The sequence below is a fragment of the Oryctolagus cuniculus genome, chromosome 11 (genome assembly GCF_051225735.1).
Source record: "Oryctolagus cuniculus isolate XC-2025 breed Fujian yellow rabbit chromosome 11, ASM5122573v1, whole genome shotgun sequence".
In the NCBI taxonomy this organism is placed as follows: Eukaryota; Metazoa; Chordata; class Mammalia; order Lagomorpha; family Leporidae; genus Oryctolagus; species Oryctolagus cuniculus.
The window spans coordinates 45,046,011-45,064,669 of record NC_142877.1 but is presented as its reverse complement, the minus strand read 5'-3'; the positions used below and the strand labels follow the sequence as shown (position 1 = coordinate 45,064,669).

General features: G+C 40.6%; 1 protein-coding gene across 16 annotated transcripts in view; it reads left to right on the top strand.

Annotated features, from left to right (window-relative positions):
* The window catches only part of RALGAPA2 (Ral GTPase activating protein catalytic subunit alpha 2), a 327,703-nt gene that overhangs the window by 140,589 nt on the left and 168,455 nt on the right, over positions 1 to 18,659 (top strand). For 10 of the 16 annotated variants that reach the window (XR_016216034.1, XR_016216033.1, XR_016216032.1 and 7 more), the window contains 4 exons: positions 2,433 to 2,540; positions 8,207 to 8,400; positions 9,186 to 9,284; positions 9,520 to 9,675. Coding sequence is in view for 13 of the 16 variants with exons in the window: in XM_051845326.3 (XP_051701286.3) it covers positions 2,433 to 2,540; positions 8,207 to 8,400; positions 9,186 to 9,284; positions 9,520 to 9,675 (557 nt within the window). In the remaining 3 variants the exon portion in view is untranslated. The remainder of the gene's footprint in view (positions 1 to 2,432; positions 2,541 to 8,206; positions 8,401 to 9,185; positions 9,285 to 9,519; positions 9,676 to 18,659) is intronic. The other 6 variants (XM_089307358.1, XM_070052131.2, XM_089307361.1 and 3 more) reach the window with 1 other exon arrangement.

The following is an 18,659-nucleotide window of genomic DNA, read 5'->3' as shown; positions in this document are numbered from 1 at the left end:
TCGCAGAGGCCCTTTTCAGTCCCTGCCCATCCCCTACATCCTGGTACCTTCATACTTCCTTAGTTTTTTATTTCCTTAATAGTTTTATCCCACTTCTTTGTCTCTTCAACTAATATATCATCTAGTTTTGCTTCTAAACTTAAAAAAAATGTCCTTGTCTGTATTTGGTGTAATTTTTCCTGTCAGTATTTTGTTTCTAAGATTCATACATGAACTCTGCTGCCAGGTTTTCTGGTTCTGCATCCGGTCTGTGCCACAGAGTTACTGGAGGGTCTTGAGCTAGTTACTCCATCTCTGTTCTCCGATTGCTTTATCTGTAATGTGAAGACAGCAGTAGTAATTCCCATCCTAAAGATGTAGGTGTTGGAGGAACGAATGAGTGAGTGCGTGTGGAGGCACTGTGCAGTTCTGTGCCGTGATGGACAGGCATGGGCACCCCAAGGAGGAGTGAGTGTCAGGAGCCCTGAGGAGCTCAGTGTCGGCATGCTGACCAGAATGCAGACCTTATCAGTCTGCAGCCTGCTTGCTGCAAAACAGATGCCGTGTACCAAAACAACCGCAGAAAACTAAAAAACACATGTGAAGTCAAGGGATTATTAAAATACTAAATATAATTTTTAAATTATAAAGAAGGCCAAAATTTTACCTTGGATTAATTTTTTTTTCTTATCAAACAGACTTTAGTTCTTATTATGTTATAAAATTTAATCAAAGTCTATGTAAGTTTGGCTGTTCTTATTAAAGTTGAAGCTTCATAATAATAAAAAAATGATATTGGCTAAAATTCTTCCTAGAATAGACAATGACTTTGCCTAATATTATTATAAATTTATATGGGAATGAACAATTTGCAAAGAGCTTTGAGCCATCTTCTTTGATGAGGTACAAGAAGCAGGCTAAGTCTTACATTTCTGATATAGAGATGGGGAAGCTGAAACCTCAAGGAATCGCGTTGCCGAGCTGGAAGATGACCACCAGAGCTGGAACCAGCTTTCAAGGCACTTTGACTCCATATTCAGTGCAGTGTCTACTCTTCTGCACGGTGTTGTTGTTAAAATTACATTGCTAAAGCCATTTGAGCTACTTGATAATTATTAATAATACATTTATGGAATAAACAGCTTCTTTGGGTCCAATATATAAATATTCCCCAAAAAATCATCATTGTGATACTATAAATGGCAGCACTGAGTCTTGAATGAAATTGAATTTACTTAAATAAAAAATAGTTTTAATTATTTTTAATGAAAAGAAAGAAAAGTGGGTAATTACTTGTTTTGTTTGTCCTTTGCAAAGATTAGTTTTGATCCCATTTCAGAGTATACATCATTTTAATTTAACAAGCTTGTGTGAGGTAGTTTTATGTAATGCATTCTGTGTTGTGATTAACTCCTCCAAATACTTAGCTCTTCTTTGAAATACTAATACAGAGAATCAGTACACTCGGTTCAATAGTTCATCTTGTCATTTGTGAAAAGGACAAACTGTAATATGATAAGGTTTAAGGATTATCACAGCTCTGAACATAACTTTCTGTTCTTAAGAGAACAATTTCTTCATAAATGAGCAAATAAAACTCGTGTTTGCCTGATCTTCAGGCCATGCAAAGAGACCGACCAAACAACTGAATATATCTTTCTCATTGAATAATCTCAATTATCAAATGCTTAGACTAATAAACTTGTTCTAAATCTTAAATTCCTCCATCACTGGTACGCTAACAGTTTGATTTTACATTTTATTTCTTGCTTAATAAATAATTCCGTGTTTCCCTTATAAGAACAGCCAGATGTTTTGTGTGTTGTTTCAGAATGTATAAGGGGTTTGTTTTACGCAGGTAGGTTAAGACGTGCAGACACAGAAATGGCAGTGATGAAGGAGGAAGTTTATATTCCTCAGTGCCTGGAAACAGGGCGCATGAGGAAGCCCCAGAGCTGGTTAGGAGGCAGAGGGAGCACACATGGCCAGCAGCATTCACTGTCTGTCCCGCGGTAAAGAGCAAGACACGAAGAGGTCAGCAGCGTGGATGGCCTCCCTGGGCTCACGGGCCTGGGGGCTGGCCCTCGCTGCCTGGCGCCTGTGCCTGGGGAGTAGGGCTGGGGCACAGTGACTTGATGTTGCAGCCAGATACTGGAGGTAGCTGGAAGGTATGTGCTTTTTATTGGTTCGTTTGCATCTGCAAGGTGTGCTCCCTAGTGAGTTGTTAACTACCTCTAGGAATTAACTAACCCTGGAACCCTTCTGTGATTTATAATCAGTGAGGGCACAGATGCCAAAGCATTAATATTACAGAAAATAAGGAAATTAGTTCATCCATGCATAAAGTTAGTCCTGTTGAGGCACTGATTGGGAGGAGAGGGATAATTATGACTCTATAGCTAAGGATCCTGTATTTCTCAAATAATCTTTTTTTTTTTTTTTTTTTTTTACAGGCAGAGTGGAGTGGACAGTGAGAGAGAGAGAGAGACAGAGAGAAAGGTCTTCCTTTTCCGTTGGTTCACCCCTCAATGGCACCACGCTGATCCGAAGCCAGGAGCCAGGTGTTTCTCCTGGTCTCCCATGCGGGTGCAGGGCCCAAGCACTTGGGCCATCCTCCACTGCCTTCCCGGGCCACAGCAGAGAGCTGAACGGGAAGAGGAGCAACCAGGACAGAATCCGGCGCCCCGACCGGGACTAGAACCCAGTGTGCTGGTGCCACAGGCAGAGGATTAGCCTAGTGAGCTGCGGTGCCAGCCTCAAATAATCTTATGATTGAGAAATGCCATGTTTGATGCTATGAGAAATGAAAGGATGAATAAGTAGTAGCTACTGTTGTCTTAAGAGCTTATAAAGAGGACAGAATACAAGATTTTTATCCTAGTAGTCAACAAATAATGTGATGAAATTTACTTAAATTTTTTGAAGTTTAAGGTTAAAATCACAGGGATAGACAAATAGACTAATAGAATGGAATGCAAATCCATGCAGGCATGAGGTCATGGTATATTGTAGAGGTGGTTTTTCAGTCTGGCATGGGAAGAATGTGCTTTTCAACAAATCCCTGAGGGACAAGGATTGAGCCATGTGGAAGAAGATGAAATAGAGTCCCTACCTCACACCATGCCCACAAGTCAGTTCTAGAGGGATAAAATATTTAAATGTAAAAAAGAAATTTTAAGAACTTGGGAAGGCTTTTTTAAATGAGTAGCCTATATATATACACACACACACACATATAATATATATATTATATATAATATGTATATATACACATATATAATATATAATACATATATATGTATATATAACTTAATTGAAAATACATATTTATATGTGTATTTATTTATATATAATATGTATTATATATATTATATATATAAAATATGTATTTTCAATTAAGTCTTTGAAGTGCCCTCGTATGTAAGACAGTTTCAGAATCTCACACGATGTACTTTCACTGCTGCACATGCAAATGTTACAGAATTCCTGTCAGCATGTCGGCTTTAACTGTAGCTGTACCCGTGAAGTACATCCCTGTTGTCTGCCACTGAGCTGTGATGCAGCGACAGTTTGCCAGCATCCCCAGTCTTTCCTGCACGTAGTTTTGGCATTTTCACTGGGTTGCTCTGAACTGTTACAGAGAAAAATAACAGTGATGACCAGCAGGGCCCTGGCAGCTCACCTTCCAAAGGCCGTCAAGCGAGCAGCAGACGTCCTTGGAAAGCAGATGAGGAAGGAGAGGAGATAGGACCGGCATGGTGGGCAGCAGAATACTGGCCACTGCTGCTTCACTTTGATCGAGAAGTCCAGGGCTGATTTTCGGGCCCTAGAGACACATGCTTCTACTAGAGCCTTTGGGTTTGTGTCTTTTGCTTTTAGTTCTCACATCAAAAGAGAAATATATTTTCATAGACCCAGGCTATATTTCTGCAACACTCTTAGCAAACCTATGGAAATTTGAGGCCAAATGAAATTGTCCTTTGGTCTTAAGTGCCTGTTTTGACAATTTCCAAAACTGATTTCTTGGCTAAAATCTTTTCGTATTTGCAGAGTCCTAAACTGTAGATTTCTCTTTTAAAATCAACTATTTAGAGAAAGATGGTATAATATTATTTGTCTCTCTTAAATAAGCTTAAATGCCCATGATGTTTAGCATTTAGTAATAATGAAACAAAAATATACTAGGCTAGCATACCAGTTTACTAACAGAAGAAGGAAATAAACTAAATGTTTGATTTTTTTAGAGTGGACATGAAATTTTCTGAAATCTCTCAAATCCCCATTTTTAATTAAGAGCTCCTCCACGAGAAACCATCTCCATGTGAAATGTCAGCATCTGTTCTGTTACTTACGCCACCAGCAGAGTCATTTTGGACAACAATGTTTCAACTAATTGGAATTTTTTTTCCGTAATGATTGGGAGGAAACAAACTCTAATATAGTCATTTTAAAAACTCCTAATGGTCTTAGCATATTTTGATAATGTGATGGGCTATACCCTAGGATTTTATCATTGAGGCATGAATTTTTTTGAGTGTAAAGCAGTATTGAAACATTTTTTTTTTTCTATTTGGGATTTTTAGCTGAGAATGTATTCAGAGAGGGACAGGTGAGGAGGTTAAAGTTGAAGGTTGAGGTTGTCACTCAAGCAAAACGCCAGTGTGAACAGAGTGCTAGAGGCTAATCTCTGTTTTGGGTGGTTGTGTTTTAGGGGTGGGAACAGAGGATGAGACAAGGCTGTAAATCGTCTAATCCTTTCACTTTGTTCCCCTGCAAGGGATTAAGGACACCACGGCATTCTTTCCAAGAAAAATAAATGCCATTTTATGCTGCTTGTTCACTTGAGGGCTTACGCTGAATCATAAGCATACGTTAAAGTTTCAGCATACCTTCTCAGGCTAACAGATGCTTGATAATTCACTTACTTTACAGATTAAACATTCGGAGGAGGAGGCTCTCTGCTAGGCTTTATTGTAAGTCAGTTGGAGAACCCAGAAGTCCCCATAATTAGGCTTTTGCTCTTTGCATCTCTGGTCTTTCAAGCACGGTGTGTAGGAATCCCAGCTCAGAGGATGTCCGCACGTTCTGAAGTGTCTCCTTGACTGAGTACATGACACTTCCGTGGGAAGGCCCTAAAGAGGGAACCGCACTGCCACGGACGGCGTCTCCATGACACCGTGTGCCATCCTTGTGAAATCCTTTGTTTCGGGCTCCTGGAATCCTTCACTACTAATGCAGTCGGCCGTCGGCAGCCATTCTGGGATCTGTCCTTGCTCCTTTTCAGCGTCCTTCCTTCTTGCTCTCTGTTGCGCCTGTCGTTCCTTAGATCTCAAGCTTGGGCTTCAGTTTCTTTGACTGGAACTTAACAACTCTAGCGACACCTATACTTGAGATGGCGCTCAATGGGGACTGACGTTTGCCTAGAAATGACTCTGTTTATTTGTATGAGGTGAGAATAGAACTTCAGAAATATGATATTGCTAGCAAATGGTCTGAGGCCATAGAGATGGGAGTTAGTGACAGAGGTGGAACACAACTCATTGAAGTCCCTCCAAAAACTCAGAGGCAGAACAATGGTGGCTTAAACAAAAAGCCTAAGAGGTTAGACATGAAATCATAAGTTAACAACCACAGTTTTAAGGAAAAGAAGGGTTGAGGATGTTTGGCATAGCGATTAAGTTGCTGCTTGTGATGCCCTTATTCTGTACGGGAGGGCCTGGGTTCAAGTCCCAGCTCTGTTCCTGATTCCATCTTCCTGCTAATGTACACCCTTGGAAGCAGCAGACAATGGTTCAAATATTTGGTTCCCCACCACCCATGTAGAAGACCCAGATTGAGTTCCTAGCTCCTAGATCCAGCCTGGCTCTGCTCCAGCATTTGGGCCGTGAACCAGCAGATGGGAGGTAGCTTACTCACTCTCACTTTCTAAATAAATAAATATTTTTTTAATATAAAGAAAGGAGAGAAGACCACTGATTTAGTCTAGCTAACTATAAAACAGTCGCAAACTTTGAAGCAGAAATCATTATTAGGGATAATGATAATTCTGATTTTGTATGAATTTCAGAACCTCTATATATATGAAATAAAATTTAACATAATTAAAAGGAACCACTGATAAAACTATAACCATATGACAAAGTTTTAGTATTGACTGTCATTAATTGATGAATTAGGCAGAAATGAATCTTAAGAATATAGAAGACATATGATACAATTAATATCTCTGTCTCTCTGTATCTTTTTCTGTCTCTCTCCCAAATAAATAAATTATTTTTTAAAGATTTATTTATTTATCTGAAAGTCAGGAGAGAGATAAATCTTCCATCTACTGGTTCACTCTCCAAATGCCGTAACAGCCTGGCCAAAGCCAGGAGCCAGGATCTTCTCCCAGTTCTCCCATGTGGGTGCAGGGGCCCAAGGACTTGGGCCATCTTCCACTGCTTTCCCAGGAACATAGCAGGGAGCTGGATCAGAAGTGGTGTAGCAGGGACTCCAACCAGCACCCATATGGGATGCCAGCACTGCAGGTTGCAGCTTAACCCACTGTACCACAGTGCTGGCCAAAATAAATTATTTTGAAATAAGTAGTAGGGTGTAATGGTGGAGCCAGAATCAAGGTAACTGTTTATAATCTGTGTTAGAAGCTAGTTAGGGCGCCATTGACCATGGGCGGCTGCTTCTCACCACAGAAGATGGAGAAAGTGACTTAGGGGGTTTCTTGCCTGGAGCCACCAAACCACAGCTGAGCAGAGGTGGCTGTCTTGAAAACAAAGAATCGAATAAGAGTTTACAAACTTTCTGAATAGGAGAGAGTTAGAAGAGGCTTTTCCCTACCATTTGAGTTTTGGGAAAACGCTCCTTATATTTATTCATATATACATTTACTCCCTATATTACTCATGAGGTTACTTCAAAAAATCAGTGGAAAAAATTGAATTAAAAGATAAGATTATGTTGGTGCAAATGTGTATTCCTTGAAAATTTTTTTGAAATATCCTCATACATAGCCAAGGTTCTAAAGTACATGGCGGAATGCACACAAGACCATGCCTGCCTGTGGACTAACAAGCATGGGGAGGTCATAGGAGAAATGAGGCTAGAATTGCGGACAGGAATCCAGACATAAATGTATAGAGACGTGAGCTCCCGGGTGGCGTTAAGTCTGTGTGGGAGTGAGAAGGGAGTGAGTGTAGACAGAGAAGCTCAGAGCTCTGGGCGCCTGCAGTGTTTCCAGGTCTGTGAGACAAAGAATTAGCAAAGGAGGAAGACTAGGTCAGTGTCAGACCTGGGGGTCAAACGAATGAATGAAGCATTTCAAGGGTGAGACATGATTATTTCAGTCAGACTCTGGTGAGAACTAAAAATCGAACCCTACATGAAGCACCAGGGAAGTCACTGGTGGCCTTCTCGAGAACAAGGGCAGTGCAGAGCAGGGCACAGGAGACGCTGAGGGCTGTGACACGTGAAGACAGAGAATGGGTTGTGCAGGGGCCCCAGGCTGAGGATTAGACAGCAGGATCTAAAACCTGGTTTGCTGGAGGTTAGAGGGGTACGGTTGGCCGCAGAAGCAGAGAGAAACAGAATTGTGAGAAAAAGGGCACAGGAAGTAGCGCTGCGAAGAAGTTCAAAGGCTGGCGAGACCCAGTGTGCCCCTGAAACGTGTGCTGCCACTGATGCCACCCACAGAGGCACTTCAGAAAGTTTGCAGGAAGTGTGCATAATCAAAGAACCCCATGGGGTTCACAGTTTTTGCACCTAATGAGCCTTCTCATCATTCGATTTCCCACAAACTTTCTGAAGTACCCTCATTCACACCAGAAAGTATATTTTCTGTGTCATAGTGAAGCATTTTAGATTATAAGTTGTGTCTGTGTATTTCCGCCTGCTTTCCTGGTTTCTCAAATAAGCCAAAGGTGCGTGATTGTTTTAGGAAGCTTAAGACATAGTCAACCAAGCCATCTCCTACCTTTAGCCATCCTAAAGCAATAGGCGTCCACAGAACAAAATTCTGTAACTTCCGCATTACAAAATTAGACACACAGGGAAATCTTTCAATTCTTCATTAACCATTTGTTCTGGTGTGCAAAACTTCATATTTCATAATCAGATATATGTTACAAAGGAATGCTTGTGCTTTGAACTTGCTAGCACACTCTTGTCCCAGGGCCCTTGCGCCAGCTCTTATCCCTGATCGACTGATTTAACTCACGTGTTTTCTCCACAGATAGCAGTGAATACCTGGCGGATGACTGTAGTATAATTGCCGGAGGGAATCTCACTGGGTGGCACCCAGACTCTGCAGCCGTGTTATGGCGAAGAATCTTGGGAGTCCTTGGAGATGTGAATAACATCCAGTCACCCAAAATCCATGCCAAAGTTTTTGGCTATCTCTATGAACTCTGGTATAAGCTAGCAAAGGTATGTCCTGTTGTGTTACCTCTTATGCTAATACAAGGAGGTTGTTTTATCATTTAATGTAAAACTGTGTTCCAATTAACTGCTGAACATATTGTGGAACACAAAGTAAGTGTTTAGACAGTGTATATTTGATTATTGAAGAATAAATTATAATAATTGTAGTTTGAATATTTTATAAATACCCAAAGTTTATTCCATTTAGTGCAAAAGTAGAATATCACTATAAGATAGGTTAAACATAGAATATTAAGTAGTTTTAGCTCTCTTTATAAAAAATGGTACTGGTTTTATTGTATAAAATTTGAAAAAATGTGGAAAATTACAAAAAAAAATTTACATTACGATCACACAGAAATAACCAGTGTTAATATGTGGTCTTATTTCTTTGGATAAACATTCTTATAAAAGTAGAATCCAGAGTACATACATTTTTATTTTGGTTCTGATGTAGATTTTCCCTATGTTAGTAATTTTTTTTTCAGAACATGATTCATGCTTTTGTAATGTAACTTAATAAATCAATCCTTATCATTTGAAATTCAGGACCTCTTCAGCATTATTAACATTCAAGGAAAAATAATACTCTTATTTTTAGTATTTCAACCTAAAACCACATAGAGTAAGCCAGCTCATAAATCAAAGGACAATAGATCTCACAATAAAACCTCATGAATATTATAGATTTTCAGTCAACCTGCAGAAATTTAATTAGAAGCTGCTATTTGGCCTTGGAAGACAATATTGAAATATTTACTTTCCCTACAATGTTCCCCTTTGTGAATCAGATTCGGGATAACCTAGCAATAAGCCTGGACAACCAGTCTTCTCCATCCCCTCCGGTCTTGATCCCGCCACTCAGAATGTTTGCATCATGGCTATTTAAGGCAAGTGGATATGTGTTTATTCTTTTATTGCAATTTCCTCTTCCTTTCTGAAATTGAGTTTGAAAAATGTAATTGCCCAAGACGGCATGTTTTGAGGACAGGCAGGGTCTTCCTAAAGCCACTGCATTCTGCATCTCCATAAACAAACTCTTCTGGAAAACCGAGCAGTGAATGAAATGTCGCAATGCTCCGCATCTGGACTTGATTTAATCTGGAAACATCATCTCCTTGGCAGGCAACGACGCTGCCAAATGAATATAAGGAAGGCAAACTGCAAGCCTACAGGCTCATCTGTGCCATGATGACCAGACGCCAGGACGTGCTGCCAAACTCGGATTTCCTGGTGCATTTTTACCTTGTGATGCACCTGGGATTAACCAGCGAGGATCAGGTATTCTGTGGCTCCTTTGTCATGATTGCCCATCAGTTGGAATCTGCATGCCACTTTTTATAGAAAATCCATCAGAAATGTCGATTTTCTCAGTAGTTCTGACTCACACGCACAGCGACCCTAGCACCCTTTCAGAATTGTTAAGGCAGGCTTTCTCACATCCCTGCTTCTTCACATGCCAGCTTTGTGTTGTGGCCACTTAAAGTTGAATTTTATTCTTTGGTCTGTGTGATCTAATCTCTGCCTCTGTGGTCATCCTCAAATACTGGTCATTTAAAGACACTTGGAAACTGTTGGTGTAGCATTTGAGATGTTTTTGTGAAAGACGTCACCCATAAATTACGAGTCTGACATTTCCTGATGAGGAGTTATTTTAATTTCACCCAAAGAAATTGAAGTTTCGGTTCAGTTGAAACAGAAAAGCCCAAGGAACTAGTAACTACAGCCCTTTCTTGTAGACTTTGGATTGAGTGGGTGTGGGGTGGCCAGCCCCTGGATCCCCTCCCTTGGCAAGACCTCTCCAGTTGTAAGGGAAAGGGTGCAGGCCGGGACTCGTGGCTCTTGACTTGGTATGAGAGTATCAAGCAGGGAAGTGATGCGAGGGATTTGTACCTCACAAAGAGTGTGGGCTCCACTTGGAAGATGGGTTTGAAAACATGGTCCTAGGTAGGACAGAGGAGATTTGGCCCAGAGATGGAGATTAGTAGGAAATGGTTACACTATTACAGATTTTTTGAATGGTGAAAACTTTGATGGTAGCTTCAGAAATGGGAAACAAATAGAAAAGATTCAAAAATTTCTAAAATATTTCATCACTAGATCTTCTCAACCAGTTATAGGTGTGGGGAGTCTCAGTATTTACCCCTCAAATTAAATAGTTACCATAAGCTTGAGTCATTTATTAGCGGCCAAGTAGCTGTCCCTGCTTCTACGTACTTTATTCTCGAAGGTTTTTGCAGACACATAGTTCTGATGCCCCTGGGGAACCCGTGCAAAGTCACTCTCCTGACAGCCAGCTCACTGTGTTGCTTCAGAATGTTCTTGACCCTTCCCAACCCTAAGGTACTCTAGAAAGATTTTTGCAGTATATTCGGATACATTCTCTGAGCTTTAATCCTTGAGTTTTTACCTGAGTACTGACCACACTGTGCTAGTGAGTTGTCTTTGTCCTGTTTGCTCTGATATTAGCAGCTTCAAGAAGCCATCTGTCTTGCAAAGTCTGTCTTACTTCCTAAATAAATAGCGATATGAGGTAGAGTTGTTTGTCCTCTCTGCTGAGATGTTTCACAGTCATCACTGCAGGTGGAAGTGTCCTTCACAGGGCACATGGAAGGTTAAAGAAGAAAATTAGTTTCCACAGGCAATGAGTTCCCTTCAGTTAAAGAACCGAGACAGGAAGGTGTAATTGACGGTGCTCTACCTTAAAGCAAGGTTCTTCTAAAATTTTGCAAGAAGAATGTTTACTTGAAAATAAGCAAGTGTAGAATTTTTTTTATTTAATAAAACATTTGAAGTAACACTTCATATTGTTTGAGAGATTTTTCTAAATAATAATAAATAGGTATGAGTTTAGAATCACTTTTATTTTAAGGTGTGTTTATGTGAAAAAAAATGAATCAACAAAGCATGATGAAATAAGAATGTATATTAGCATTTGGGAGCCCCAAATGAAAGATTTTACAGATTATTTCCAAAACACACTTTACAATGGCAAAAAAGAAGTTTTCAAATTTTATTCTTATATTTTTGTACATTTTAATGTATGTTATGTTTCTAGTTAGTGAACTTTTATAGTTCTTTGTAAAAATAAATATTAAAAGATGTCCAATGCTAATAATTATCTCAACATCCAGACTTCTGAGACAAAATGGGGCTATCATAAATGTCTATTTTATAATAAGCCTATTGTTCAGGACATTGGAGTCTGAATTTTTATATGTTTTAATAGAATTGACTGTTTTCTTTAACCTTAATAATTGTTGGTATATATTTTAGAAGCCCTGACTTTCTGCCAAACAGCATTATTCTAAACAAACTTTATTCCTCTGCCAGAAGAAAATTATGCAAAAGATCTGCTAATGAAAGAAACTTTTCTCATTCAAGTAAGAAATGTCTCTGGTAATTAGTTTAACTTTTGGTCCACATGTCTAAATAGATGATGGTAGTTGTTCCAGAACCTATATGTACTTCTGAAAACACATGTTATGTTAATTATAGAAAGAAAAGAAGGCATTTTCTTTAGAGAGTACAGTTAAATTGTTTAATTGGCAAGCTGTGCACCTGTGACTGGTACAGGCTCAGGGCCTGTTTGCATCATGTTAGAATTGTCAAAGAGCCATACTTCTCCATAGCTTGGCAGTAAGAGGACTCACTTATGCAGAGAGAACCTGGAGGAATTTCCTGTGCTTTTCAATAAGACTAGTAATAGCAAATGCTATTTAACGTATAATATTATCAGTTTTGTGGTACCCGTGAACTCCAAAGTGGGTTTTCCTCTGGTGGCCTCTGGGTGGCACACTTGTCCGCACTCGGCTGGGTGTTTTGCCACTGCTGTAGTGCTCACGGGGCTGGAACCTTGTGCTGTGTGTGGCATGGTCTTCTCACAAAATGCCTTTCTAAACCTTAGAGTATCAAAACTGTGACAGTAGTGACTCATAAAGCATTAAATTATAAATAAGCTCTAGTATGTTAAAAGTCTGCCAAGCATAATGGTGCTGCTAGTAATTAGTTTAAAAAACTGACTGTAAAATAGATGTGTCACAAATTGCTTGATATTGTATGACACAATATAAAATCATGATTTCATCTAATATTATATCAGGTTCATTATGTAAACCAATATTAGTCATCTTCGTTTAAAAAAATAATAGTACATGTACCAAACAGTCAGAATTCAAAATGTATTACATTCCAAAACAACTGTTTTTAGGATATTTTCACCAGTTGTAGCTACCCTAATAACTTAATAATTTAATAACTAACACAATGACCGTATCACGCATTTCCCATAGTACATACATAGTGTGGATTTGTGGTTTGTTAGTATAATTGAAAACATGCTTTGAAATGGCTCTATTTTTTCCTTGACAATGAATTTTTTTAAATTGATCCTGTTACTAGTTTAGAAAATAATTAGGATCATAAACACTTTCATAATAACTATAAATTGTGTAGAAAATGCGGGGTGACATGTAGCACTGCGCAGCCTGCCTGTGAAGGGTTCTCCCTGTGCTCACTCTGCCTGGGGGGCAGATGAGGGTGACTAGAGGGGGCTCATTTCCACGCTGTTCCTCAGGCCTAGGCTCTGGGCTGGGGCATGTGTGGTGCTGGCCCACTGATTCTGCTCTGCCGTTGAGTTCGGTAAATATCACGACCCACGTTATTAGTAATGAAGATTCAAAAAATATTGAGAACTTTGGCTCAATGCCACAGATTTAAAAAAAGAAGACAACTATTAGAATCCACACACAGGCTTGCTCTGCTCCACGGGGTGTGTCTCACAGCTGATGTGTTGGTCAGAGGGTCCTTGATGTTGTTCCTCTCTTCTGTTTTGTCTTACCTGGGCTCTGGTCTGGGCTTCAGCCCACTTCAGAATCTTCCTTCTTGGATGCCCTCCCCCAACCTGTCAGTCAGTGCCTTCCTATAGTAGTAGCCTTCCGAGTTTTTCTCATCTTTCCATGTCTCTTCTGAAGCCATTCTTGGTTGTTCTTAGTTTTTCCTAATGTTTAAGCAGCTTTTTCACCTCAGTCTTCCCCAAAGTATTTTGACATGAAAGGAGCTATGTTTTAGATTTATTAAAAACAGTTCCTATTAATTTCATGATTATTTAAAACATATGGAAAGATCAATATGTGTGAAATGGAAAAGGACAGTTGAGGAAAAGAATTTTATTTTCATGTTTGTAAGAACATATATCAAAGACTGGAAAGTTTTCTTAAAATAAGCGAACTATTTCTTAACAATGACTTACAGATTTAATGTCTTAATGTAATTTGTCTGTTGTACATCAAAGTTAAATTCTCTTTTAAATGCAAAGCTCACATTAATGCAAAATTATTGTTGTAAATTTGCATACAGAAATGTGGGTAAATATGTGGGTCTCTGTCATTTCCATCTATAAAGTCGGATTATCATATTTTGTAGTACGCCAAAAAGAATATGAGCTGGGGAAGTACATCTTACTCTGCTCTGGGGTAACCATGGAGCTATAGATTTGAATCCTAACAGCACAGAGCTATGATGTAGTGTAACCCGTGTGGTAAGTTATAGAAGTTATAAACGTGGACCTCGGATCAGCCTGTCTGGGGCCCCATCTTGGCTTTCTCATGTTATTAGCCAGGTCATTTGGGCTCACTGTGCTTTCGTTCCCTGAGCATGGTTATAGTGTCTACCTCTGAGTGTTGTTTGAAGCAGGTAACGCACAGTCTAGAGAGTGGCTGTGATGGCCCCCAGTCCCCAAGAGCCATGTAATAACACTGGGGACAACAACCCAGTGCCCTTGTATATTTTATTTTTCTGATAGTATAAAGTGTCGCTTTTTTTCCTTCCGCATGTATTAGCTTACTTTTGAGTATAATGATTGACTAAAAAGTGAGACTAGGTGTTGTGGAATTTGCAAACGCAGAGAAATAGCCACTCCTCGTGCTGGGGGTCAGGCACAAGTGTATAAAAATCTGTATTTTACCCTTGGATGCTCGTGACCCAGAAATGTCTCTCCAGTGCCCATAGCCATCAGCTCACTGTCCACCTGCTTCCAGCCCACCCAACGTGCCTTCTGCTTGAGGGAATCCAGGAAGCCGAATTCTGCCTGGCCTAGACTCTTTCCAGCTGGGATGGCAGCCACCCAGGTTCTGTCTAGCAGAGGCACCTACACAGCCCTTGAAAGCTGACTTGGGAAGTGGCGGGTGGCAACGCGAGGGAGCTGCTGCTCTTGCCATGGGCTGTCCAGGCACCAGCGTCACTGCTGACAAGAGCAGGCTGCAGGCTGTGGTACAGCTGGCGGTTTCTGCTTGCTGCCTTTTCGCTGGCTGTGGAGGTTCGTGCTTGGTTCCTGGGCACTTTGAGAAATCTGTGAGCCACCCAACAGCCTGCTGTAAATAGGCCTCTTTTCTTCATCTCAGGAAAGTGGGTTCTGTTGTCTGCAGGTGGGGCCCTGACTTAACCGGCATCTGCTCTGCAGGGTGCTGGGTGTGCTGTGTTCCAGCAACCTCATCACACCCTGGCCTACACAGCAGTTACGAAGTGTAGCATTAATTGAATGTGCTTGCTTTTTCTTAATTTTAGCCATTCATTCTGTATCCACAAATATTTACCTTGCTTCAAGAACATTTTACTTTCATTTAACCTCATATCTTAATGAACCTTCGCCACACCAATGTTAAAACATAATTTTAAGCATCATAGATAGAGAGCAATAATCTATCATAGAAGTCAAAATAGTTCATGATTTTCTTAATGGATGTTACAACCTCCTCTCATGGGGTGTATGATGGAATAGGATAATAATAAACAGTCGTTTGTAAAAAGATCCCATGAGGTCCTCCTGTGAGCGTAAGACTCAGCAGTGAGCTCTGAAAGCAGGGTGCCGAGGTGACACTTGTAAATTGGCCATGCCTCACTCTTTTTTAATAACCCCAGACACCCTGTATCATGCAGTGATATGTAATAATTGCATCACCTTTTCTCAGACAAAGGATTCTTCTTTGCTGAAAATTTAGACGTAACTAGAACCATGTGTGTTAGATATAGGTATACAATTCCAAATATACTTAAGAGCAAAGAAAACCAAGCACTCAGTTCCAGAAAAAGTTGAGAATTAAGATGACCTTGCTTACAGCCCAACTATGGAAATAGCGTTAATGTATTTCTCCAGAGTGCTCGTTCCATTCAGCAAGGTGATTTTACCAAGGTTGGAAATCACAGTATTTTAATTCAGTGCTAGCTAGGAAAAGTATGTATGTTTTTAATTTAGGCATGTAACTAATGTTGAGAAGATTAAATAATAAACTTGTAAATCAGTAGAGGAATTTTAGAAGGCCAACTGTAAAAGCTTCATTTAAAAGCAATTTAAAACTACAGGTTTGAATAGTGAGTAAAAAATAGAACTCATTCTCAGCCTTTTCCCTATACCTTTTTTTTTTTTTTTTAGATTTATTTATTTTGAGAGGTGGAGTTACAGAGAGAGGCAGCGAGAGAGAGGTCTTCCATCTACTGGTTCACTCTCCAACTGACCACAATGGCCAGAGCTGAGCTGATCCGAAGCCAGGGGCTTCTTCCAGATCTCCCATGTGGGTGCAGCATCCCATATGGGCGCTGGTTCGAGTCGTGGCTGCTCGTCTTCTGATCTAGCTGTCTGCTATGACCTGGGAAAGCAGTGGAAGATGGCCCAAGCCCTTGGACCCCTGCACTTGTGTGGGAGACCTGGAAGAAGCTCGTGGCTTCAAATTGGCACAACTCCAGCCATTTCGGCCATTTGGGGAGTGAACCAACGAATTTGGAAGACCTTTCTCTCCCTCTGTGCCTGTGCCTCTCTATAACTCTGCCTTTCAAATAAATAAATAAATCTTTAAAAAAAATTTCAAGGAACTCACATGAGCCAAATGGTAAAAATTGGACGTTAGATAACATAATTTCAGTTTTTTATAAGTTGAAGGAAAATGAAGGACTAGAAATATAAAGAGAACGCAGAGTCCCTGAGAGAGACCCATGGAAGTCTTGGATTCACACCTGCAGTGACTGTGAAGACCTGCAGCTTGGGCTGCTGCTCTGACGTGCCCCGTGTCCTAAGAGAGCCAGATGGCTTGTGTTCTTATGCTCTGACATGTTATATGTACAAGGACAAGTACAAGGCCTTAAGTAAACAATTGGTGTTGACAACAATCTGGATCGTTTCTCTCCTCCTGTAGCCATACTTTGATTTTACTTAAGAAGGGATTATTAAATCCTTTTAAATATATATATCCTCACCAAAAAAGTGGTGGGGTGGGGAAAGAGTCTTCCAAGGTTTCAGGATATTATATGGCTTCAAAATATACTGAATAAATGGCTTTTATATGGCAAGTTGCATGTTCGGCACTGGGAGGCAACTGGGAGGTTGCCTTAGTTTGTCACTCACTGGCGCAGGGCTTCTCCCAGACTCCCTGGTTGCAAGTGGTCGGGAGTGAGCTGGACTGCAGGACCTGTAAGGCCCTTTACCAGGGAACATTCTGGGTGCCCCTGATTTATCTTTATCTTTAGGCATTTTGGTACTAGGATCACATGACTCTTTCCTAAATAAGGCACAAGGTCCAATAACATTTTTTTAAAATATTTATTTATTTATTTGAATGGCAGAGGTACAGAGAGACAGAGAGAAGAGAGAGAGAGAGGTCTTCCATCCACTGGTTCACTCCCTAGATGGCCACAATGGCTGGAAGCCAATCTGAAGCCAGGAGCCAGAAGCTTCTTCAAGGTCTCCCATAGGGGTGCAGGGATCCAAGGACTTGGGCCATCTTCCACTGCTTTCCCAGGCCATAGCGGAGAGTAGGATCGGAAGCGGAGCAGCTGAAAGTTGAACTGACACCCATATGGGATGCTGGCCCTGCAGGCAGTGGCTTTACCCGCTATGCCACAGCGCCGGCACCTGCATAACATTTTCATATTGAATATTTTCCCTCATCATAATAAAGACCTCATCAGGTTCTGAGGGCATGGAGAGACAAACAAACCATCAGCAACACCCCCACTGCAAAGGAACAAAATAAAAGGACATGTCTGGAGAATTGGGCTGTTTTGAATATTCTCCTAGCTAAGTTAGTTTGAAAGCAACTTGTAGAGGAATTGGAACTTAGAAGGACTTTTAAAGATGGATAGAATTGAGGCCAGCCCTGTGGTGCAGCAGGTTAATGCCCTGGCCTGCAGTGCCAGCATCCCATATGGGTGCCGGTTTGAGGCCCGGCTGCTCCACTTCCAATCCAGCTCTCTGGTATGGCCTGGGAAAGCAGTAGAAGATGGCCCAAGTCCTAGGGCCCCTGCATCCTTATGGGAGACCCAGAAGAGCCTCCTGGCTCCTGGCTTCGGATTGGTGCAGCTCTGACTTTTGTGGCCAGTTGGGGGAGTGAACCAGCGGATGGAAGCCCTCTCTCTCTCTCTACCTCTCCTCTCTCTCTGTAATTCTGCCTTTCAAATAAATAAATCAATCTTAAAAAAAAAAAAAAAAGATGGATAGGATTTAGACTGTAGGGTAGGAAGCAAAATGAAAACTTTCTGTGTCAGTAATATAGAACTTCACAGGCCAAGTTCTAGGAGTGTCAGCCCGAGTAGTTTTAATTTAGTGCCAGAGGCATGCTTGGAAATATGTGACCATGAGTCTAGGCAGCACTGTAGAAAGCCTTGACTCCAAGCAGTTTTCATCCCATGGATAGAGCAAGGAGTTATTGAGATTTTTAAAGCGTGATGCTCAACATGACCAAAAAGCATTTTAAGAAGCTTACACCACAGTGGTTATGAGAGCTGGATTATAATCATGAGAGGACAATGACGGCAAGAACAAAGAATTCTTAATAGCTCAGGGCAAGGTCACACAGGCTAGCAAGACCTGAGACACAGATGGGGTTTATGTGTGTCTGTGTGTAAACTTACTTATATGTGCGTGTATGTTTAGCCATATACATTAAATGTGCATATGTATGTATGCATATGTTTTGTGCATTTGTTTGAAATATTTTGATTCAGAAAGGCCAGAAGATGAATTGAGAAAAAGAAGAGGGCTGGGTACATGTTCCTAAAGTTGTAACTCTGAAGTATATGAAGTTTAAAACTGTAAAGCTGTATAGTTCTACATACAATCCTGCGGACTTACTTCTAAGGGTACAGTTTAATAACTTGCCATGGGACCCCAAATCCCCTTAAGCTGGGTGGTAAAAATTACCATCTTAAGTGTTAAAGTGATCATATGGATAGGATTAAGGATCTGGTAATAATCATAAATAGAATTAAAAAGGAGA